The sequence below is a fragment of the Narcine bancroftii genome, chromosome 11 (genome assembly GCF_036971445.1).
Source record: "Narcine bancroftii isolate sNarBan1 chromosome 11, sNarBan1.hap1, whole genome shotgun sequence".
Lineage (NCBI taxonomy): Eukaryota > Metazoa > Chordata > Chondrichthyes > Torpediniformes > Narcinidae > Narcine > Narcine bancroftii.
Window position 1 is genome coordinate 99,997,861 of NC_091479.1, and position 26,026 is coordinate 100,023,886.

The following is a 26,026-nucleotide window of genomic DNA, read 5'->3' on the forward strand; positions in this document are numbered from 1 at the left end:
GAGGGGAAAGGGAGAGAGACAGAGCTGGAGGAAGGTGACAGGGGAAGAAGTGGGGGTTAACGAAAGCCACAGAAGTCAATGGAGGGTACCCAGTCAGAAGATGTGCGTTGTTCCTCCAATTTTCAGGGGGTCTCAGTCTGGTTGTGCATGAGACCAGGAACAGACACGTCGGCATGGAAATGGGACAGGTGTGGTCACTGGGAGATCCACGCTGTTGCGGCAGACAGAGCCGAGGTGCTCAACAAAGGGATCTTCCAGTAGCGCCCAATCTCTCTGATGCAGAGGAGACCACATTTGGCAGTACAGATTCAGCAACAGGGCCAGGGAAAATGAGAGGACCACAGACCAAAACAGTCATGAGCAAATTACTGTGAAAAAGCCACAGCAGTTCCAATGCTCAGTGTGAATGCTCAGTATTTTCACATGGCCAAGAAGCCAGGAGGCAATTCCAAAAATTTATGGAGAACAGATTGATTGAATTGACAAGTTAATTAAACTTGTAATTGCACTGTGCCAATCATACCAGAATGAAAATGATTCTGTCACTTAACAAACTAACTAAACTTGACTGCTTCACAGGGAAGGGGGCCTGTAAACTTTTAGTCAAGTCCAAAGGTTCGGGGGGGGGGGGGGGCTGCATAGCCAAAAAAGGTTGAGAATGGCTGATTGAGGGAAAGAATTTCCAGAACTTGACTAGTTTTAAGGTTTAAAAAAAAGCACAAAAGTTGCAGATACTAGAATGTGGAGGAACTGGTGGAGGAACCTCAGGCAGGCATCCATGGGTAGGAATGGTCAGTCAGCATTTTGGAGTTGTGGCCCTTCATCAGGACTGAGATAGAAGTGGCTCAGTGTGTTGGATGTCAATCATCCCAACCCAAGGACATCACTGCAGGAGCTCCTCAGGGCAGTGTCCTGGGTCCAGCCATCTTCATCTGCTTCCAAGGTCAGCAGCGGGATGGGATGTTGGCTGATAGTCGCACGATGCATGAAGGACACACAGGCAGTGAGTGAGTAGAGGTGAGGAACCCACTCAGGCTGCGGGCGACCATGGTCAAAGGACCACGCAGACTGCTGGAGGCTGCCTGAAGGGGTACCAGGATGCGAACACTTCCTGATCGCGTCGGAGGTTTGGATCTGGAGCTTGGATTGCCAGTGGTTTAGACTGAAGTCTGTGCAGCTGCAGAGGCTGCGGGGGCACTGGAGGCAAATCCATGGACGCTCGGTGACTGAAAGGGCTCTCGTTTGTTTCTTTTGCTCTGACTGTAAGGGGCACCAGGCAATTTCCACTGACGGCAAATCTTTGTCTGTCTTACGGCAGACTAAAGTCAATTTTATGTAATATTACACCTGTATTATTACATGACAATAAAAGAATCATATTCAATGGTATTTACACTTCCTCAGCAGATGAAGCCAACATGTGGAGGCAACAAGGCAGACACGTGCTGAGGTGGAGAGCATCAGACATGCCACAAAAATAACAAGCAAAGCCTCTTTCCAATAAGGCAGAATCCAACCACCTACTCTTCACATTTACCTGGCATTGATAAAGGTCAAATATGGTGGGACTTTATTCCCTGGAGCGTAGAAGAATAAGAGGAAATTTGACAGAGTTATACAAAATTATGAGGGGTATAACCAGAGTAAATGCGAGCAGGCTTTTACCACTGAGGGCAGGAGAGACAAGAACTTGAGGGCATGGGTTAAGGGTGAAAGGTGAGATGTTAAAAGGAATCATTAGGGGGAACGTCTTCACACAGTGGTGGGTAGTAGGTGTGTGGAACAAGCTGCCTGAAGTGATCAATTTCAACATTTAAGGAAAACCTAGCCAGTGGCTAGACCTCATGAGTAGTTTGAAGAGATTTGGAATGTCCCCAAAGACTCTTTCAAATTTCTGCAGGTGTACCATGGAGAGCATTCCGACTGGTTGCATCACTCTCTGGTGTGGAGGTGTCAATGCACAAGACAGGAAAAGGCTACACGAATGGGAGGGGTATGGAGGGCTATGGTATGGGTGCAGGTCATTGGGACCAGATTGAATAATAGGTCAACATACACTAGATGGGCTGAAGGGCCTGTTTCTGTGCTGTAGTTTTCTCTGGTTCATACCCCCATCCATAACCTGCAGATCAAACTCCACAGGACCAAAAATACCAGCGCCACTATCCCAAGTACCCTGCAGGGACGGACTCCCTTCTTGACCCCAAAGCATTCCTGCCATGCACAGAGCACAAGTCAGGGGTGTGATCCAACACTCTCCACTTGTCTCAGAGAGTGCAGCTTCAACACCACTCAAGGCTTTCAACACCATCAGGGACAGAGCAGTCCATGTGATTGGCAGACCTCACCCACCATCCTCATCGCTCGTTCCCTCCATCTCCTTGGCTGGGGTGCACACCATCTACAAAAGGCAATGGGAGTAGCTCACCCTGGCTAGTCCAACAGCACGTCGCCAACCAGCTAACTCAAGCAGCAGGAAAGACCACCACCTGTAGGTTCCCCTCCATATCTCACTGTACAACTCTGGCTCTCTCAGCCGATGTCTTGTGGCACCTGTCAGCAGAAACACAGGTGGCAACGAGGAAGCATACAGGAGTGAGAGAGATCAACCTGTTGAGCGGTGTCACAAGAACAACCTTGCACTCAACATTAGGAAAACTAAGGAGCTGATTGTGGACTTCAGGAGGAAATCAGGAGATCACAGACCAGTCCTCCTTAAGGGGTCAGCAGTGGAGAGAGTAAAGAACTTCAAATTTCTGTGGGTCAACATCTCTGAAGATCTATCCTGGGGCCTTCATGTCAAAGCAATCATGAAAAAGGCTCGCCAGTGGCTAGACCTCATGAGTAGTTTGAAGAGATTTGGAATTGTAGAGCTCGTCAAGTTTTTCTGGCCGAGTTAAACGCTCCATCCCTTTCAAAAAAAATTCTTCTTGCTAATAAAATTGTAGAGCTCGTCGAACGAATCAAAGACTTGTTGATCCAAACCAAGGCTTTTATTACCAAAAGACAGGAGCTCTTCACAGGCGGCCGACCAGTCCGGAATGATCCGTCCTGGCTAGGGACACAACCCTTTAAGGCACAGACAATAGGCGTGGCTTAGCTCTCAGCCAATCGCTATAATCACAGTCTAGATACAGTAACTATATACACTATATACATTGGTGATAGATCTGTACTATCACAGGAATGTCCCCAAAGACTCTTACAAATTTCTGCAGGTGTACCATGAAGAGCATTCCGACTGGTTGCATCAGTCTCTGGTGTGGAGGTGTCAATGCACAAGACAGGAAAAGGCTACAGAGAGCTGGAAACTCGGCCAGTGCCATCATGGATGTTAGAATTCATTCCTCTAAGGACATCTACTAGAGGCAATGTCTCAAGAAAGCAGCCTCTATTATCAAGGGGCCTCACCACCCTGGCTGCCCTCTTCACACTGCCACAGTGGAAGGAGGTACAGGAGCCTGAAGACAAACAACCAATGGTATAGCAACAGTTTCTTCTCCTCCGCCATCAGATTTCTGAATGGACAATGAACTCAGACACTACCGCACTTTTAATCATTATCCTTGATGAAGGGCTCAAGCCCGAAACGTTGGTTGTGCATCTTTATTTCTGCTAAATAAAGGATGCTGTTCAACCTGTGTTTTTACTGCAATTTTTCTCTTCATTTGCACTCATTTTATTTTTAGATAATGTATTTATGGAAATGTAATTTTTACTCTTGTAATACACAACACCGCTGCCACAAAACAAATTTCATGACCACATGTTCATAACAATAAACTTGATCAGATTCCATTTTGTCAACAAATTATCACAAAAAAAGCCAAAATATTCTCAGTTTCAAGTGATAGTGATTGAGAGACTGTCACGTGCCTAAGAGAGCCCCCTCCTATTGATTCAGTGAGATCTTCAACATCAACCTGATGGGCCTTGGTTTGACATCAGGTAAAATAGAGACAGGAAAGTGGTTTCCCAGGAACAATTGGAGGTGGAGTCCAGAAAAGGTAGGCCTCAAGATGTGGAACTGGAATCCAGAATGGAGTCTATTTGTGCAGTTCTGGAAGGGATTGCATATCATCTGGACAATATATCTAAACAAATGACTCAAGGGTTTTTGGAAGTGACAGCTAAAATATCTAATATGTCTGAAGATAGATCTACACTTAAGTCAGATGTCAATAAATGTATTAAGTCGGTGGATACAGTGCAAGAAAATTTTTTTTAATTGAAACAACTTTTTCTGAATGTAAAGATCAAGTTGTGCGTAATAAGGAAAAAATAGAGAAAGTGGAAGATTTGTTTGTGGATTGGGGAATCCAGAAGAGAGATTTCCTGAAAAAAATGGACTCATTGGAAAATCAAAGTCGGAGAAATAATGTGAAAATTGTGGGGCTTCCAGAAGACATTGAAGGGTCTGATCCAATAAAATTTTTTAAGAATTGGATCCCCAAGGTGTAGGGTAAAGAGGTTTTCCTCAGGAGGTCTAATATTGGAGAGATCACATAGAGCGTTACGAAGGAAGCCATTACCAGGAGAACAACCACCATGTGCATTTTTAGTTCAGTGCCTGAACTATCAAGACAGAGAAATGATATTACGGTTGGCGGTACAGAAGGCAAGACAGAGTCAATCTCCAATGAAGATCCAGAATAATAGTTTTTTTATATGCAGATTTGAGTCAAGAAATTATCAGGCGTTGACGGGAGTTTAATTCGGCTAAAGAATGCTGTGGCGGAAAGGTTATAAATTTGCTTTTCGATATCCTGCTGTGTTAAAGGTCTTTTAAGGTAACTCTCAATCTCAATTTTTTTGAGAATGATCATGATGTGTTAGCTTTTGCTAATTCATTAGAATTTACATGGTCATGGAAGAGTTTGGAGAATGGAAAGAATGGGAAAAATGGAAAAAATGGAAAAAATGGAAAGAAAGATGTCTTAACAGTCTTATTGACATTGAAGATCTGGAACAATCATTGAGAATGGAGTCATTGGGTTGAATATATTTACAGTATTGAATTGTATATGAATTGTATTTCTGGCTGGAGAGGGTGGATGGCACTGAAATCTTTTTGATAGGCATCTGCCACTGGTGTGGTTTACTACACCCAGTTTTTTAGGGTGTTACTACCTTTGGGTGGTGTTTTTTTTTGAGGGGGAATAATTTTATATTTTTTTATATATATACTTTAACTTTTTTTTTGGGGGGGGAGTGATTTTCATTTATTAGAAGGGGAGCGATACTTTATATTAAGTGTCTATATTGTTAGTTTGTAAAGATGTCTAGTTTGAAGTTTGCAACTTTTTTTTAAACTTATCAATTTGAATGTTAAATTAATCAATCTAAGTAGCGATATTATGAGTTGGGTGAGAGGGCACACAAAGTATTTGTATGGCAGTTAAAGAAGGAACCGGTTTCACGAGTTATTAATGCTGTAAAATAGAATTCAACAGTTACCTATAAACCTCAGGAAATTAATGACCAGTTCTATTCATTTTATAAAAAATTATATACTTCTGAGGGGAAACAGGATAATGGTTCTATTGATTCCTTTTTATCTAAGTTATCGTTATCAGCATTAGAAGTGGAGGATGTTATGGATCTGGAAGTTCTGTTTACAGAAATAGAGATTAAGGTGGCTATGTTGGAAATGCCCAGCGGAAGGTCACCAGGTGATGATGGGTTTTTGGTGGAATTTTATAAAACTTTTTATGAAGATTTATTTTCGGTGTTTAGGTATTACAATAATTTAGTGCTTTAATTATTGTAATCCCGAAAAAAGATGGAGACCCGTTGAAAGTGTCTTCATATAGACCTATTTTTTTTATTGAATGTTGATTATAAAAGAATAGTGAAAATGCTAGTAAATCGATTTGCTAAGTAGTTATCTAAATTGATACCTGTCAATTAAATAGGCTTTATTAAGAATAGAAATGCTTTAGATAATATTCTTCGATTGATTAGTTCAGTCAATGCATATCGACAGTAGAATTAACTTAATGCGGAAAAAGCCTTTGATAGGGTCAAATGGGATTTTTTATTTAAAGTACTGTAGAAGTTTAAATTTGGCCTTTTTTTATTGGTTGGGTTAAAGCTTGATATACGAACTTGACTGCTTGGGTGGTGACAAATGGTCAAGTTTCATTACTGTTTAAATTGACACATTCAACTTGATAAGGTTGTCCATTGTCACCAGCCCTGTTTGCATTGGTTATTGAGCCGTTAACTATGGCATAATGAATTGAACGCTTGTATTGTTATGGAAAAATTTATATATAATTTGCATGATAATAATTTTTTTGTTAATAAGTGGTTATCATATTTGGAATATATGCATTTAGATATATTTAGATTTATTATACATTCTTATTTTTTGTTTATTTTTTTGGCTCTCCTTAAGAGAGCTGGCTGATGGGCTAGGAGGGGATTTTTTTTATATAAAATTGTTTTTATTGAATGTATGTTGTACTATTATTAATGATTTTTCAAATAAATAAAGTTTTTTAAAAAATGAAAGTGATTTCCATTGGCATGTGAGACTAGAACTGGGGACACAGCCTCAAGATACAGGGCAAATAGATTGAAAATGGAGATAGGAAGGACTGCTTCTCCCAGAGAGAAATTTAACTGTGAATACCCTTCCCAAGGAAACTGCCTCATTAAATATTATTAAGTCACAGTTAGATAGTTTTTGCATCACAGGGAAATTATGGGGAAAAGACAGGCAGGCAGGTAGAGCTGAGTCCATGGCCAGATCAGCTATGTTCTCATTGAATGGTGGAGCACACCCCACCAGATGGCCGACTTCTGCCCCTAGTTCTGAAGTTCTTATTAATCTCTTCCATTTAAAACAGAGAAGCAGAGGAATTTCTTTAACCAGGGAATGAGTGGTGAACCTCTGGAATTTTCTGCCGCAGACAGCCATGGAGGTCATTGGGTATACTTGACAGAGATTGATAGGTAATCTGAATATTCCGGGTATCAAAGGTTATGGGGAGAAGGCAAGGGAGTGGGGCTGAGTGGGAGAATGGATCAGCTCATGATGGAGCAGACTCGATGGACTGAATGGCTTAATTCTGCTCCTTAAGGTCTTATGGTCTAAAAGGCAGCACCATCTCGGGTAGAGCAGTTCTCCCTTGGTAGTGAGTCAGTCTAAATTAAGTTCACTGACTTCTTCAGCAGGATTATGTTCATTTGTAGCCAGTTACAATTGCTGGGGCTTGATGGGAAGTAACGAGGTTAATTTGGCAGACTTGATGCTGCACAAGTTCTGTAATCACATCAGGCTATTCCTGCACTGTCACTTATGTTCTAGCAGAACCTTGGGAAATCAAAACAGGATGCGTGATGCCAGACTAAAAGCCAGAATCTCTAGCGTTCCAATTTTCAATGTTACCGTTCTGTAATCAAATGGTCTCTGTGAAAGGTGCTACAGAGAACCATGAAACCCCAACAAAAGCAAATCTTGGCAGGTTTATAAAGGACACACCACGACTCTCAACACTGACAATTATGCCTCAACCATTTGTGAACAATATCATGGAAATATCCTGGATGGGGATTGAGAATCTGGCTGAGTGGTGTCAGGACACCAATCTTGCTCTCAACATCACCAAGGCTAAGGAGCTTATTGTTAAGGCTGAGGGACCAGTCACCAGTCCACGTTGATGGGAAGGAGGTCCTCCCCGGGGGCTCCAGTTTCCTCCTCCCATTCATAAAAGTACTGGGGGTATAGGTTAATTGGCTGTAATTTGGGCGGCACAGACTCATGGGATGAATGGCCTGCTACCTTGCTGAATATATGTCTAAACATTTACTTTCTGAGGAGATTTAGCATTGTAGTATAGATAGCGCTTTTATTAGCTTACAACACAGGTAGGGTCCACGAACAGGCTTTAGAGGGGTTCAAGGTTTAGGCGGGAAACCAGGATTATATACGAGCCCTTGGGGGAGGAGCTGGGAAGCGGGACCAGTTGTTAGTACAGCACACTTCTAGTGAATCCCAGTTCCCTTCAAGCATGTTGTTGGATACTCCGTCAAACTTCCACAGGTGCTCGTTGCATCACAGCCCGGTTTGGCAATACATGTGCACAGAAACTTAGCAAAGTCCCGAACAGACTCCAACCTCCCATCCAAGCATCCATGCTTGCGAAATGTGGGTTTTCTCCAGCTTCACCTCCCATGTTGTAAAGACGTGCGGATGGTGTTAGTTGGTTAATTGATCATTTGGGCGGCGCAGGCATGTGGGCTGGAAGGGCCTGTTACCATACGGTGTCTCTAAATTAAATTATTTAAACATTAAAAATAAGATCAAGGCTGATCTGGCCATAGACTCAACCACTTACCCATCTTTTCCCCTACTCCCCGCCTGCAAACATTTTTAAATTTTAATTTTAGTGACTCAGTGTATTAGAAGGCCCCACTGAGCTTATTCACTTACCAACCTCCCCCCACTGTGCGTTTATGGAATGTGGGATGAAACCGGAACACCCGGACGAAATCCTTGCAGTCACGGGAAGAATGTACAGAGAGCACCGGATTCCCAGTCACTGGCGCTTTAACAGTGCTGCGCTAACCACGCCTTAAATACATTTAATGAGGCAGCCTTTACTGCTTCCTTAGGCGGCAAAGAAAGGGGTGGGGGGGGGGTGCCGGGAAGAATGGTGCTTCATCCTCAGAGGAACATCGAGGCTGAGAGGTGGCATTCCTGGAAGAGTGAACTCAGCTAAGACATCCTGGCTGTGTGCATTTTATAGTCGACAATTTTCTCATTGCCCCATTGAGTCTCCATTTAATCATCTTCAATTTCCTCTGAGAAAAGTTATCTTTTAATCGAACTTAAATTAGTTCAATTTCAGAAACAATCAGTCATCATTTGCAAACCAATTTTAAGAGCATGTTCAATGAAGCCAATTAATATTGCATGACAGTGGATAGGAAGAAAGCTATTTTCTCTGGTTGGGTGCATGCCAATGGTCGGACGAGGCCAAAAGTTGAGCAATTTCCCTCTGAAAGTTTCTGTAGGATTATGCAGAGGTATTCATGTGGAGATCTTAAATTTAGATAAACAGCACGGATACAGGCCCTTCTAGCCCACAATCCCATCCTGCCCAATTACACCCAATTTACCTACAACCCCCGTATGTTTTGAAACCAGAGGAAACCCACACAGACAAGGGGAAAATGTACAAATTCCTTACAGGCAGTGGCAGATTCGAACCCCAGTCACTGGCGCTGTAACAGCATTGCGCTAACCGCCATGTTAACCGAGTTTCCCTTTTGAAGCAGGCTTGGTGGCACAGCTGCAGTGTACGCTGCTTCGGAGTTCCAGAGGCCCAGGTTCAAATCCGACTTCAGGTGTACTGTGTGCATGAAGGTTGCCCATTCTCTGTGGCCGTATGCATTTCCCCAGCCCCTCCAGTTTCCTTCCACGACCCAAAGACCACCGAGCTGATTGGTCGGTCAACAAAGAGAACCTGGAGGGGCTCATCAGGCCAAGGCAGCATCCGTGGATAGAAATGGTCAATGTTTCAGGTCGGGACCGGTAGCCTAATTAGTACCCGTAAATGCCACCTAGTTCAGGTAAGAGTCAAAAGAACCAAAGGAAGAGATGATGGGCTTAAGAGAGGGAGTAAAGTAGCAGCTTGATAGGAAAATAAGAATTTGGAGAATGGGATTCTTGGGATGCCACTTCAGGAAGCTAGCATGGATTGGTGGGGCCAAATGACATCCTTTTGTGTTGCAATAAGTAATAAACTCTTGAAGTAGGTGCTGGAGAAGCAGAGAGAGAATGGTACGAGTTTCAATCAAAGTTCAGATTTGTTGTCAGAGAACATACAGGACATCACATACAACCCTGAGATTCCTTTTCCTGTAGGCCAGGCAGAATTACCACTTATTAGTAATGCAAAAAAAAACTGTACTCAGGAAGAGATACGTATACAAAAGAGAGAAATGTAAACAAGAAGGAAGTGCCAACAAACTGTGCAACACAGAAAGAAAAAATAAATGTGCAAAATATGAATGAAAGTAAATGAAAATGAAGTAAAGTAAGATCGATGGATTAATAAAGAGCGTGTAGAGACAAGATGAATCAAATGATTCTTCATTGTCATAAACATTGGGTGGGGCAGTTAGCGAAGTGGTTAGTGCAACACTGTTACAGCGACCAGGGTTCGAATCCGACGCTGTCTGTGAGGAGTTTGAACATTCTCCCAGTGTCTGTGTGAATTTTCTCTGGGGGCTCCAGTTTCCTCTCATCAGGGCATTTGAACGGCACAAAATCGTGGTCCGGAAGGGCCTGTTACTGTCTAGGTTTTAAAAATTAAAACAAATTTTAAACTTTACACAAAACTATGACATCAATGAAAGATCGAAGCTTGTTGAAATCCAAGTGTCTCAACACCCTGGATGACATGCCTGCACACAAATGTTGTGAGTTGATCTTTACATAGTTGGGTGAGGACCGATGAATGAGGTTAGACTGTGCTCAGTTCTAGAGACTGTCAATGAATAAATGTGAGAGACATCCAATCCAGTCTCTGCATTGTGGAACGTGGCAGGAGTCATTGCCACTGATCATGCGTACAGTGTATGTGCCCTTGAGTAGGATGCTACCCTCTTTAATTCTGTTAATGCCAGCTGAAGATGAAATTTAGCGATGGAATGTGCAAGTGCTGAAGGCAAGGAATGAACTCAAGTAATCGCAATGCAAACGCCACTTCAAATTTGGAGGGGTTACCAACCTTTATATATGCCTTGGGGCTTCAAGTCATTAAACCAAGGAAACATTCCAGTGTTAAAACCCTTATTATCCTGACCCTAAACTACTCCAAGACCACAAAAAGATTCCCTACTTTGATGAAGGGCTCAAGCCCGAAACATTGGTTCTGTATCTTTACCTTTTCTGTAAAAAGGACACTGTTGGACCTGCTGAGTTTCTCCAGCATTTTGTGTTGTTACTTTTACCCCAAAAAAGATCTGCAGGCCCTATTGAAACCTCTTTTCTTTTTCCTTGCACTAAGTGTACAGACGAACATTTATATTTATTCTCCCTCTCTCTGTACTGAGTTAATTCACTATACAGCAGATCCTCACTTATTGTTGCTGATACATTCTTGCAAAGTGCTACTTGAAGTGAAACGACGTTAAGTGAAATCATTTTTAAATCACAGTAAAATACAATTTTAAAATCGCAGTATTTTTTCCTCATCAACGTTGAACGAAATGGTGTTATTCGAGGGCTTACTGTAGATCACTGAGGTTTTTTTTTAAGTCAAAAGTACCTGCTTGGCTACATCAAGCAAGAATTTTGGTACGTCTGTATATTGTGTATGACAATAAACTCGTTATCATTAAGAATTTTTTGGGAGGGGAGGTCACTTTGGTTCATAACGAGGTGTGTGATGAAGTAGAGGGCAGAGTGATTGAGTGAAGTGGTTGGACTGTACCAAACACGGTGACCAAATTAAAGTAAAAGACCTGCTTGCACATGATCCTTCCCCTCCATCCACTGAATTAAATTAAACTTTCAGCAATACTTCCAGTTGAACTTGGTCATCCAGAGAAAGAAAGTTGTCGGTTCAAGACCTATCCTGGGCACTAACATAAAATTGGAGACACGATGACAAAGAGAGCTACATTGCTAGCTGTGGCCATCATTCCAGTCAGATGTAAGGCCTTCAGAGTCAAAGTTCAAAGTTCAGATTTATTGTCAGAGTACATGCATGACATCACATACAACCCTGAGATTCTTATTCCTGCGGGCCAGGCAGAATTTCTACTTGTCGTTAGTTCAAAAAAACACTGCACTCAAGAAAAGATAAGTATACGAAAGAGAGAAGTGGAAAGAAATTGTGCAACACTGAAAATAAATTTGCAACAATAAATGATTTGCAAAGTACATTACCACATCAGATGAATGTGAAAGCTCCTCTATTTTGAAGGAGGAATACAGGAGTTCTCTCAACTTTTTTTAACCAATATTTATCACCCATCACTAACAAGATTTAGACCAACATGAGAAACAAGATTTGCAAGATCACTAATAAGGTGGTGGACCAGTGAGGGGGCTCTGTGGCAGGGCTTCAGGCGACTTGAGGAGATGAACCTGCGGAAGCTGTGGGCTGCTGGAGACCGCTGTCGGAGTGCTGGAGACTGGCTCGAACTGGCCAGAGGGGCGCCATGTATCGGAACCGGGATGCACCGAGGGTGCCAAAGGGTTCTTGTCGGAGATTCAGATCTGGAAGAAAATATGGTGGCGCTACCTGAACAGCTATAATGGCAGTTCTGGACCCAGAACAGCAGAGAGGGAGAGCGGCGACACATCAGAAGCAATTGTCAGTGAAAGAAAGGATATTGCATTTATACTTAAAAGGGAGGAAAAATTTTAGGAAAAATCGACTGACTGGAACTCATTGGAGAGACGAAATGGCCCTTTCTGCACTGATTTTACTGAGCTGCAGTTGGCAAGGTTTTGATGAGACACGCAGAAAAATAATCTCCACCTCTGTCTGTCTTTTCTCATGGAATTCCTGCCTGATGCTTTGGCAGTCTGTCCAGTCACTCATTATTCAGCAATTGTTGCCCACAAATGAGTTCACTGGGCTTACACTTTCCTTCCAACCACAATGCGTCAGTCCTCTCTCCAGATGCAAACGTCAGAACTCCTTGTTGGACGAATGTATGTAAGTGCCTGAAGTCCAGGCCCTCTAGGGACAGATTTTACTTCCAGCTGCAATCAAGCTTGATACCATACCCCAGACATAAACTGCTGGAGCAACACAGCACTATTGAAACACCACTTTACTTCCACCATCTGTAACTGTGAATATTTATTATCCATACGTACGTCTGTGTCTCTGTATGTATGTGTGTGCATTTATAAAATATATACACACACACTGTATATATATATATATATATACACACACACACATATATATATATACACACACACACATATATATATACACACACACACACATACATATATATATACACACACACATACATATATATATACACACACACACACATACATATATATATACACACACACATACATATATATATATATACACACACATACATATATATATACACACACACATATACACACACACACATATATACACACACACACACATATATACACACACACACACACACACACACACACACACACACACACATATATATATATTTACACACACACACATATATACACACACACACACATATATATATAGGTATATAGATAGTTAGACAGATATAGATATATGTATATAGATAAGAGAAATAGATACTTAATCCCCTGAAAGTCACAGGTAGATAGGTTTCTAGAGAGACCTTTATTGGCCTTCTTCACTCAAAGTATTGAATACGGGAGTTGGCAGGTTAATGGTGAAGTTGTATCGACATTGGTGAGGCCAAATCTGTAGTATTGTGTGCAGTTTTGGTCACCTACCTATATGAAAGATATCAATAAGATTGAAAGAGTGCAGGATTTACTAGGATGTTGCCCAGACTTCAAGAACCGAGTTACAGGGAAAGGTTAAACAGGTTAGGACTTTATTCCTTGGAGTGTAGAAGAACGAGGGGAGATTCGACAGAGGCTTTTAAATTATATGGAGCACAGACAGTGTAAATGTAGATAGGCTTTTCCCATTGAGGGTAGGTGACAACACAAGAGACCCAGGGGGATCGAGGAAAAGGTTCTTAAACACACATGCTGGAGGGTATTGATGCAAACATCAATCAGAAGCCTCGACAGGCCTCAAAGGGAATAAATTGTACTACTTTAGCAAGGAGCGGGGAGTTGGGACTATCTGGACTTTTCGATGCACCACCCACAAACATTTCCGAATGTTGACATCTCCTTGCAAAGCTCTGTCCTTGCAAAGTCCCAGCTCTGAGAGCCATCCCATCCCCTGTCCACAACTTTTCCCACAAGTTATTCACCCCACATTCCCACCATGTCACCCACCCACACCAAGGCCACGTTACAGCAGTTTATCAACTTGACGATCTGCACAAGATCGGAGGAAAGAATCAGAATTGTCATGAATAATGACACAAAATTCGTTGTGTCTCAGCAGCATCATATTTCTATAAACCACCTTCTCAAATACCTCACCAAGTATAGTCACTAGTGAGTCTTCTTGATTGAATCAACATGGAGGCTCTGGGACAGATCCTTAGAGATGTTGCCACCCAGAAATTTGAAGATCTTGACCCTCTCCACTGCTGACCCCTCAATGAGGACTGGGTCGTGTTCTCCTGATTTCCTTCTGAAGTCCACAATCATTTCCTTGCTTTTGCTAAAGTTGAGTGCAAGGATGTTGTTGTGAAACCATTCAACAACCTGATCTCTCTCTCGCCTGTAATCTTCCTCAATGCTATTTGTGATTCTGCCAACAACCATGGTGCTATCAGCAAATTTGTAGATAGCATTTGAATTATGGATGAATAGTGAGCAGAACAGAGGGCTAAGCACACATCCTTGAGGTGTGCCTGTGTTGATGGTCAGTGAGAAGGAGATGTTGTTTCCAATTTGTACTGACTGTGGACTTCCGATGAGGAAATCAAGGATGAAAGCCAGAGGATACCCACACAGACTTCACGCAAACAGAAGTCAAGGCCAGGTTGAACCCGGGTCCCCGGAAAGCAGATCTACCAGCCGCCGCACTGTGCCCTGACAATTCCACAATACAATCAAAGCTCAGAGTACATACATGACATCACATATAACCCTGAGATTCTCTTTCCTGGAGGCCAGGCAGAATTTATACTTATCGCTAACTATAAACTGTACTCAAGAGAATATACATGTTGTAGTCATTTAGAGATGAATTAAATGCCAACCAGTCGCCAGAGTTGAGTAGGATTAACCCCTTACTCGACTCTGGTGTGTGCTTTTAAAGCACCCTTGCTCCCAACGGCTTTTGCACTGCTTGGCCCGGAGGCGGCATCCTCCGGGATGATTGACAGCAAGCTCGACGGTGCCGGCTCAGACCTCTGGGAGCCGGTTCGTCTATGCTGTGCCGTTTGGCCCACCACAACGTGTACAGAAGAGAGAAATGTAAACAAACTGTGCAATATAGGAAAAATATTCAGAAATAAATAATGTGCACAGAAAAAGTCCTTAAATGAGTCTTTGACTGAGTCTCATTACCTCGATGAAATGCTCAAGCCTGAAGAGTTTGTCATATTCTTTACTCCATAAATTACACTGCTGAGCTTCTCCAATACTGTGTTTTTACTTTTTGTCTGAGTGAGTTTGTTGTCGAGGGGTCTGATGGTGGAGGGGTAGCAGCTGGTCCTGAACCTGGGGGGACGAGTTTTGTGGCACCGAGACCTCTTTCCTGATGGCGTCCCATTTCCAGGTCTGGGAGATTGTTTGACCTTCTCTGTTGGCAACTCTTATAGGGGATGTTTCATCATTGTACAAGGTGTTGGTGAGACTATCCGTGCGCATTCGTGGCAATTACACTACAGAAAGAATGCGATTATGCAAGGAAGGGTGCAGAAAAAAATTCACAAGGAATTCACTGGGAACGGAGGGCTTGAATTTTCCATTGGTTGGGCTGGGATTTTTTTTTCTCTGGGAAAGGAAGCTGAGAGATGAAATTATGGAGATTTATAAATTCAGCAGAATTGTAGATAAGATGGAGAAAAACATGAAAGTCTGCAGGAGGAGTGATTGAAGTAAAAACACAATGCTGGAAAAGTTAGCAGGTCAGTTCTCCCAATCTTCCCCATCCCTCAGACTTCCCTCCACCCCCTTCACTCTCCATTCACTGAGCCATTCCCTCCCCCCCTTCCCCCGGTTGCTGTGTGCAATATCTACCTATCACCTCCTGCCTCTGGGACTGTGTTCCTCCCCCTGCCCTTCCCCTCCACCATTACATTCAGGCACCTGCCTACATTTGGTTCATACCTCAATGAAGGGCTCAAGCCCAAAACGTTGGTTCTGTATCTTTATCTTTGCTCCATAAAGCTCACTGTTTGACCAGCTGAGTTTCTCCAGCAGTGTGTTTTTACATAGATGGATGGATTGCCTTTTCCCCAGGATAAGGAACACACTAAAACTACTAGGTTTAAGGTGAGGGAAAGAAGACATAAAAGGGACCTCATGAGGTGGCACAGTTAACGCAGAGGTTAGCGCGGCGCTATTACAGCGCCAATGACCCTGGTTCAAATCTGGCGCTGTCTGTATGTTCTTTCCTCCAGATGATCCAGTTTCTTCCCAAGTTCCAAAAACGTACAAGGTTTAGTAGTTGGTCACATGGCTGTATTGGGTTGTGTGGCCGGAAGGACCTGTAACCATGCTGCAGAATGAAACATAAACTTTTCACAGAGAGGTATGTGGAACGAGCTGTCAGAGGAAGTGGTAGAGGCAGGTATAATTTAGGCAGGTTCATGGGTAGGAAAGGTTTTGAGCAAAATGGGACTTGCTCAGAAAGACACCTTGGTCAGCATGGTTGAGATGGATCTGTCTCCATGGTTCAACTCTCTCTGATTTTACATTGATCAACATCCGTGTTATTGTATAATGTACCTCATTACTTCCTGTGTATAACCTGGCCAAATCAAATAAAGCCAACTGATTTTAATCTCTACCTTAAAAACTTAATGGAGATTTCCTCAAATATTTGCTTACTTTCATAGTAAATCAATTTGCTTCGGATAGGAAAGCACGGGGGGGGGGGGGGGGGGGGGGGGGGAAGGGGGAGTGTGTGTGTGTGTGTGTGTGTGTGTATGTGTGTGTGTGTGTGTGTGTGTGTGTGTGTGTGTGTGAGAGAGGAAGAGAGACAGAGAAAGTGAGAGAATGAATGAGGGAGGGACAGTGCAAGAGAGAGGCAGAGAGAGAATGTGTGCATGTGTGTTGGTGTGCCTGTGTGTCTCCACGTGCGCAAGGATGCGCATGTAATGTGTACACATCCTTGTGTGCGAGTGTCCGTTCATATGCATAAGTATACACACACATGAGTATGTGCCTGTTTGTGTGTCCCTTTGAGTGTGCACATGCGTGCACATGTGCCTGTGGGAGAAGCAATTGCAGACAGCTATTTGGGGGGGGTTCTTCTGCTTGCATTTCAGCATTGTTGAAATATTGGTGTTGCATTTCTATTGAGGATGTGAATTTCGAAGTGAAGGGAAGCAAGGACAGGAGCCCCATTGTACTGGCTGCTGCAGCCAAGGCTGCCGGAACGGCTGCTAAGATAAACGTCAGTTTCCAACCACCTCTTTGCTGGGCAAAGAAAGGATTTCAGTGATGACTTCTATAACATTTACAAGTTATCAAATTGACCTGAAAATACATCTAGCTGGCAGGTACAATATAAAGCACTGTACAAAAGTACCATCAATTCTCCTGCTGATCCATTATTCATCCAAACAAATGTCTAAATGCATGTAAGTTATGAGGGCGATTTTGCTTAAAGCAGATAATAATCTTTAGTTCTTAAGCAAGAAGTGCCAACTTGGTCCCAAATTGTAACTATGTCCACAAGCCACTGGCACAGACTTCACAGGATGGAAAGAAGTGCCGATAAACTCAGGGTCTTGTAGAGAAGCCATTCTCCACAGAGGTCCTACGGCCCCCTGGGGGCCAAGGCACATTTAAGTAAAAGCCTTGTGTTCTTTTCACCTCGTGTAACATAAATATTTGTTATACTTTTATGAAGAAGACCGCAGAGCCCACCTCACTGACAAAAGACAAAGGAGGAAAAACCCAACACCCAACCCCAACCAACCAATTTTCCCTTGCAACCGCTGCAACCGTGTCTGCCTGTCCCACATCGGACTTGTCAGCCACAAACGAGCCTGCAGCTAACGTGGACATTTATCCCTCCATAAATCTTCGTCCGCGAAGCCAAGCCAAAGAAAGAAAAGGGAAGAAGCATGGAAGAAGCCAAAACTGCTTCACAAGGAAGGGGGTCCATAAGCAATGAGTAGAGTCCTTGGTTGGGGGGGGGGTAATAGCCAAAAAAAATAGGTTGCGAATTGCTGGTGTAGGCCCAGCAGCCTCGTTTAAATTCAAGCCAACCTACCAGCTTTGGTCAGGCATGTGAGTGTTCAGACATTTCCCAAAATACTGGCTGGAAATACTAATGAGAATGGTTACAAGTACATGATGTCACATGAACCTTGATCACCCATCATCCTCCGCACTCCCGAAGATAAGAAACTTTGCCAGTGTATGTAAGGCGTTCACAAACATTCATGGGGACCCATGGGGAGTCGCAGATGCTGCAAGCTGAAGCCTAGTACAATCTGCTGGAGGAGTTCAGCAGGTCAAGCATCACTGGGAGAAAAAGATCAGGTGACATTTCAAGCTGAAACGCTTTATCAAGACTGATAAAACTTTGATTCAACCCTTCATTCCCTCTCTGAGGGAATAAAGGGTGATTTGATTACCCAAGAGGATCAAGAAGAATTTTGTGAGGATAAATATTTCTTCTCATTGTCAACATTATTCTTTGTGAGGTGTTTGAGGAGATTCGGTATGTCACACCAAAGACTTTTGGAAACTTCTATAGGTGTACATTATGGCTGGTTGCATCACTGCCTGGTATGTTGGTGCCAACACTCAGGACAAGAAAAAAATCCAGATAGTTGTTGACTCGTCCTGCAACATCACAGACTTCAATCCATCAAGGACTCTCACTTCTGTACTTTATTTTTTTTAACCTCTATATTGCACAGGCAGTTTGTTTACATTTCTTTATTTGTTTGCAAATGTACATTGTGTAGTTTTTTTTGCAGTGGTAATTCTGCCCGGCCAACAGGATAAAAGAATCTTAGGGTTGTATGTGATGTCATGTATGTCCTCTGGCATTAAATCTAAATTCTGTTCTTTTATATTTATTACTCTTTTTCTGTCTTGGTAAATTGTGGAATTTTCAAGTATTCTATGGTTGTCAGTGTATCTTACATCCTGCATGGGTGCGGCAAGTAGGAGTTTCAGCGCATGTGTGCGTTACATATGCCAACGAACTCACCTTGTCTCACAAGGTCAAGAAGGCAGCTCACCACCACCTTCTCAGGAACCTTCACCCTTCCAGCCAAGCTCCACCTCCTGCTGTCCACCCAGTTAAAAATAACCGGGATCATGCAGTAGAAGAGCTGGACAGAATCACAATGTCTGAGTGAAGGAGTTAATCCCACTCCCCCATTCATTCCCTCGACTTGGCAGGCAGAGAGCAAATTCCCCTTCCAACGCTACAGATTCCAACAAGAAATACCAAGAAAAACTCTCCACTTCTCTCTGCTTACTTTGGCAATACAATCTGCATCTACTCATTACGCAGCCCCTCCAACTTATGCAATTGAAGCTCTAAGTTTTACCTGGACACAATCTGTATTAGATCAGACATATAATTAATGTTAGTCTCCAAGCAGCAGTTTTAAAAAATAGCTTTACAAATTTTGATGTTGGTATTTCTAAACCTAGTATTATCTCTCTGGGTCACTTAAAATATCTGGCTGTTAATATCTCATTTATCCTGAGCTGCTCTTTAATTGAAGTTGTACTCTTAGATGCCAGCACAAGTTGCTGCAGTAATGCTTCAATTTAAGGTTTTGGTGCTTGAGACACTGGTTTCTGGTGACAACCGCTACAACAGCTTTGGTCCGAGTTTGACCGGTGCACAAATAGATTGGAACATCAACCTCACCACTGGGAACACGGGTGTTATCTGAGGAAGGGCCCAGGCCCGAAACGTTGGTTACCCTTTACTTCCTATGGAGGCGGCGTGACCTGCTGAGTTTCTCCAGCACGCTTGTGTAGTGCCCGCAACCCCCAGCATCTGCAGACTTTCCTATCGAATGTGCCTCCTTCTTTTTAAATTTAGAGATACAGCAGAGTATCAGGTCCCTCTGGCCCGCACCACCCAAATTCACCCATGGGACCAATGACCTGCTAAAACCCCACCCCGTAGATCTTTGGGCCCCCGGAAGAAAGCCAGGGCATCAAAGGTTATGGGGAGAAGGCAGGGGAGAGGGGCTGAGTGGGAAAATGGATCAGCTCATGACTAAATGGTGGAGCAGACTCATTGGGCTGAATGGCCTGTTTCTGCTCCTATGTCTTATGGTGATCTGATGGTAAACCCACGTGGACACTGGGAGAAATCCCTTAGAGACAGCAGCGGATTCAAACTCAGGTTTCTGGCGCGGTAATAATGTGCTACGTTAACCATCCCACCCTTTAACCTACAATGTCCTTGGATGGAGTGAAAGTGCCAACGACCCTGGTTCAAAACCGGTCCTGTCAGTAAGGAGTTTATACATTCTCTCTGGGGTTTTATGCAATAGTGTCATACTGTAAATGTTCATATTATAACCATCTTACAACAAACACTACTATAAATTTTTAAAAAACAATAATTGCGCACGAAAGGTAAGGCCGTGTCTTTGGTTCATTGATCATTCAGGAATCAGATGGCAGCGGGGAAGAAGCCGTCCTTGTGCCGCTAAGTGCTCGTCTTTTAGCTCCTGTACCTTTTCCCCGATGGTAGCAGAGTGAAAAGGACATGGCCTGGGTGGTGGGGGTGTTTGAGGATAGAGGCTGCGTTTTTTAAGACACCGCCTCATGTAGCTGTCCTCGATGGAGTGAAGTCTGGTGCCTGTGATGTCACAGGCCGAGTTAACAACTCTCTGGAGATTTTTCTCATCCTGAGAGTTGCTGCCTCCACACCAGGCAGTGATGCAACCAAACAGAATGCTCTCCACTGAACACCTGTGGAAGTTTTCAAATGTTTTTGGTGACGGAACAAATCTTCTCACAAACCTCACAAAGTATAGCCACTGGTGAGCCTTCTTTATGATTTCATCGACATGGAGGCTCCGGGACAGATCCTCTCCGCAACTGAACCCTCAATGAGGACTGGGACATGTCCCCCTGACTTCCTCCTGAAGTCCACAATCATCTCCTTGGTTTTGCTAACATTGAGTCCACGGTTGTTGTATTTTTTTTCAATGTAAGAAATACTCTCTGAACTCATTTCAATGAATAACAGCACAATTGCTCAGCAGAGACAGAATATCTCCTGGTGAAATGCAGACCCTTCCACCTGCCCAGGAAATTCTCGGCCATGCAGATTACTGCAGTCAACATTTTGCCTTCGGCTAACGAGGGCGAAACCATGAAGGAGCTTTATGGTGCCATCTATGAAGCCCAGACTTTCCACCCTGATGGTGGTATGATTGTTGCCGGTGACTTGGTTCGCGCCAACCTGAAAATGGTCTTAGCACAGTTTCAACAGCATGCAGACTTTGCCACCAAAGGAGAGAACACCCTGGATCAGGAGTACAGCAATGTCCCTGGCTGCACCTTGCCCCCATCTTTGCTTTCTCGGATCACCTATCTGTCCTCTAATTCGGGCGTATAGACCGGTGGCAGACTAGGTCAGTTTGCAGGGAGATAAGGATGTGGCTGGGGGTGGGGCCATAGCAGAGCTCCAAGACTGCTTTGAGACCAGAGACTGGAGCTGTTTCAGGGAAGCAGACACCTACAATGGTCATGGAGTACCTGAGCTCAGTAACTGGCTATATCAGTAAGTGTCACCAAGATCAAATGCTTCACAACCAGGGCTAACCAGAAACCATGGTTGGATGCAGAGGTCTGGGCCCTTCTCAGACCTTGTGATGCAGTCTTCAAGACAGGGGACAGGATGGCACTGAGGTCAGCCAGGGCTGAACTTTTCCGTGCAATCTGGAAGGCAAAACGAGGTTATGCACAGATTTCAGATTTATTGTCAATGTGGATAGATGACATCACATACAACCCTGTGAATCCTTTGTCCTGTGGGTGAGGCAGAATTACCACTAATTGGTAGTGCAAGAAATAAACTGTACACAGACAGCTGTCGACACCGGTGACACGAGGTGCATGTGGCAAGGGATCAACTCTATTACAGATCACAGTTTGATGAGAAGAACAGGATGATGCAAAGAAAGGTCCACGTCCCCCTGATGAACAGGCCCCACGCATACCGCGGCCAAGATGAGGAGAACCCGATCCAAGGTGAACCCACACAAGGCAGTGGGACCAGACAACAAACCTGGTTGGGTAAATGAAGGACTGCGCAGACCAATTGTCAGAGGTCTTCACGGACATCTTCAACACCTCATTGAAGCAGTCCATCGTTCCCACGGGATTCAAGACAGCCACCATCATCCTGGTACCCAAAAAGGTGACAATAACAGGCCTCAATGACTACCGACCTGTGGCACTGACCTCCATCATTATGAAATGCTTCAAACATCTAATGATGGAACTCTTCAAGGCACACCTCCCAGGATGCTGGATCCACTTCAATTTGCCAATAGAAGAAACCTTTCCACAGATAATGCTATAGTCTTGTCGCTTCACTCCATCCTGGCCCACCTGGAGAATGACGCCTCATATGCCAGGCTGTTGTTTATTGACTTCAGCTCTGTCTTTAATACGATCATTCCCCAGTGGCTGGTGGAATTGTCCTCGTTGAGACTCAACACGTCTCTCTGTAACTGGATTCTGGACTTTATAACAGAAAGACCACAGTCTGTGTGGGTCATTAGTAGAATACTAAGCACCGTCACGCTGAGAACTGGTGCTCCTCAGGGCTGTGTGCTCAGCCCACTCCTGTTCACGCTGCTGACCGCCAACTGCAATGCCAGATCCAGCTCCAACGGTGTCATCAAGTTTGCAGATGACACAACAGTCATTGGCCTCATCAGCAACAAGTTGCACTACAGAGAGGAGGTGGACAATCTTGTGAAATGGTGCGGTAATAATGTGCTACGTTAACCATCCCACCCTTTAACATAATTCAAAAGAAGCCAAAATATGTTCCAGATAGTGATCTCACAAAGTAAGTTAATGTACCAAAGAATAGAGTCGGTTTGTTTGTAATTCAACCACTCGCCAGAATTGTCAACTGATAAACTGCAACTCATGTTAGACCGTTAAAAAGGGGAAATATTGCAGAAATTGGCTCCAATTGATCACATCAACAGAAGCATTGCGAGGTGTTCTTAAGCAATATTAGCTACTACCGATATAGTTCCCGAAATATAACATGGCCCTTAACACTCACAAAACTCTTTGCTTTCTCAGTGATTCGTGTCTGTCTTTATTTAAGCTGCTTGGACTTGTTTGTAATCATTACCCCAGATTTCCTTAAAGTAAAGGATCTTTCCAGAGGAAGAAACAAGCCTTTAATAGGGGAGAGTGGAGGTTCTCGGCAAGGGGTACGGGCTCCTCCACCCAAGATTGGAAGAAGCTGCAGAATGCAGTCCAGAACATCCTGCAAAATTTCCCTCCCCTCCAGGAACTCCACCTACACCTCCAGCCAATGGACTGAAGGCCCCATCCCATGCCAGACACACACATACTCTTCTTCCCACCTGTCAGGGAGAAGTTTCAAGCATGTGAAATCGCACAGCAACAGCTTTCTTCCCTGCAGACATCAGGCACCTGAATGAATCCCATGACTGTGCTCCATGCTGCCCTTATTATGTACCAATAGAAAAAGAATCTCAGGGGTTGTATGTGATGTCAGGCATATTCTCTGACGATAAATCTGAACTTTGAACTTTAATAGATCCTTTCACTGCCACGCTATGCTCTGTAATTGTACCCTTGACCTTCTACTTTCTGTAGATGTATGCATGTTTAATTGACTTGCTTGAGGTGAGCAAATTTAAGTCTTGAGGGTCACTATCTTGGAAGATCTTTCCTGGACCTAAAAATGGCACTGTGAAGAAAGCACATCAGAGCCTCCACTTCCTCAGGAGTTTGCGAAGTTTGGCATGACATTGGAAACCTTGGAAAGTTTCTACAGATGACTGGTGGAAAATGTGCTGGGGACACCAATACCCCTGAGTGAAAAGCCCTGCAAAAGGTAGTGAGTGGACACAAACATCACAGGTAAAATCTTCCCCGCCATCGGGAAAATCTACAGGGAATGTTGATGTCGGAGAGCAGCGGCAATCATCAAGGATTCCCACCACCCAGCGCACATTCTGTTTTCACTGCTGCCATCAGGAAAGAGGTGTTGGTGCCACAAGACTCGCCTCACCAGGTTCAGGAACAGCTGCTCCCCCTCCACCATCAGACCCCTCAACAACAAACTCAATCAGGGACCCATTTAAGGACTCTGACTTGAGCACATTATTGATTTTTTTTCTTTGCATTGCACAGTTTGTTACATTTCTTATTTATTTACATATGTACATTTCGTCAATTATTTTTGCATTTCCAATAAGTGGTAATTCTGCCTGGCCTGCAGGGAAAAGAATCTCAGGGTTGTATGTATCGCCATGTATCTGAAAGTAAATTGGAATCTGAAATCTAATTTGCTAGTCTGCTCGTGAAAGATATAATGTGACAACAAACTCGAACGTGATCCTGATTCAAGAGTTGCTCATGATGTGTTTTTCAAAAGCAGAGAGGGAAAGGCACCAATGGAGAAACTTCCAGAAAGCTTTGCCACATCAAAAAATAAAGATGGGGAAGAATGGGTACAGTAGCATAGCCAAAATTATTCCTGACACCATTCTTCCTCCCCCACGATGCTGCTCGACCAGCTGTACTCCTCCAGCAGCTTGTGTATAGCAGCAGGCAAACATATGGATGGACAACTTAGTCAAGGTTCAAATGTACTGAGTACCTACAGGACCTCACTTACAACCCCGAGATTCCTTTTCCTGCAGGCCAGGCAGAATTGCCACTTATTGGTCGTGCTCAGAAAAAATTGTGCACAAGATACTTTCACATGAAAACAAATAAAAAATGTAAACAAATTGACTGTGCAATACAGAGGGAAAAAAATCAATACAGTGCACAAGTAGGAATCCTTAAATGAGACTCTGATTGACTTTGTTGTTGAGGGGTCTGATGGTGGAGGGGGAGCAGCTAGCATGAACAGGTTGGGCCGAAGGGCCTGTTAACAAGTTGTAGAGGACTATGTCCAGGACTGTCAGGCTTAAAGCCAGTAGTTAATTTGATGTTAAAGACCCCAGTACCAAGGGAGTGATTCAGATACCTGTGGATCAGTCCAATAACTGCAATCCAGGCAGCAATAATCATTGCTGTACAATATCTCACAGTCGAGACAAAAGCGATTATAAAATCAAGTCCCTGCTCTTCAGGGCAATGTTAAAATTCAGAAGAATGATCTTTTTGAATGAGATGCCTCTTTCATGAACACAAAATATCTTTGCATTTAGTTGTCAGAGGTAGCTCGCAGCTGGGAAAGGCTCAGTCCAAACTGCACATGGGTCAGAGAAAAGCAGCCCATCTGAGAACCCCACTGAAGTGACTCCTGTGCCCGCCGCGGCCGGGGTCGCAACAAGGTGAGAAATTCTGCTCACCCCCCTCTTGTTTGCTTTAACTGCCTTGTCCCAGCCTCCCTCGAGCCGGGACACCGGCGGCGAGCGCAGAAGCCCTGGGCTATGATTGATGGGCATGCGGCTTGAAGCCTCTTGTTTCATCTCTCCTGGTGTGTCAGCGCCGTGAGTAACAGGCACAGCATCGGCCAGCAGCAATTTCCCCACCCCAGAGCCCTTCCTTGGAGCTGTACAAAGAATTCCTCAAGTGGTTGCCCCAAAATAAGAAATTAAATATGTAAATATTTTTGCAACCATTCAATAATAATTATTTCCCCTCCTCTTCCCCTCCCTCTCCCTCTTCCCCTCCCTCTCCCTCTTCCCCTCTCTCTACCCTCTTCCCCTCTTCCCCTCTCTCTACCTCTACCCTCTTCCCTCTCTCCCTCTACCCTCTTCCCCTCTCTCCCTCTACCCTCTTCCCCTCTCTCCCTCTACCCTCCTCCCCCTCTCTCCCTCCCCTCTTCCCCTCTCTCCCTCTACCCTCTTCCCCTCTCTCCCTCTACCCTCTTCCCCTCTCTCCCTCTACCCTCTTCCCCTCTCTCCCTCTACCCTCCTCCCCCTCTCTCCCTCCCCTCTTCCCCTCTCTCCTCTACCCTCTTCCCCTCTCTCCCTCCCCCCTCCCCTTCTCTCCTCCCCCCTCTCTCCTCCA

At 44.0% G+C, this 26,026-nt stretch overlaps 1 protein-coding gene across 1 annotated transcript in view; it reads right to left on the reverse strand.

Annotated features, from left to right (window-relative positions):
• chst11 (carbohydrate (chondroitin 4) sulfotransferase 11) overlaps nt 1–22,639 on the reverse strand; it is a 129,471-nt gene extending 106,832 nt beyond the window's left edge. The window contains exon 1 of the mRNA XM_069904245.1: nt 22,244–22,639. Within this exon, the coding sequence (XP_069760346.1) occupies nt 22,244–22,271 (28 nt within the window). The 5' untranslated portion in view covers nt 22,272–22,639. The remainder of the gene's footprint in view (nt 1–22,243) is intronic.
• Between the last annotated feature and the right edge of the window lie 3,387 nt (nt 22,640–26,026).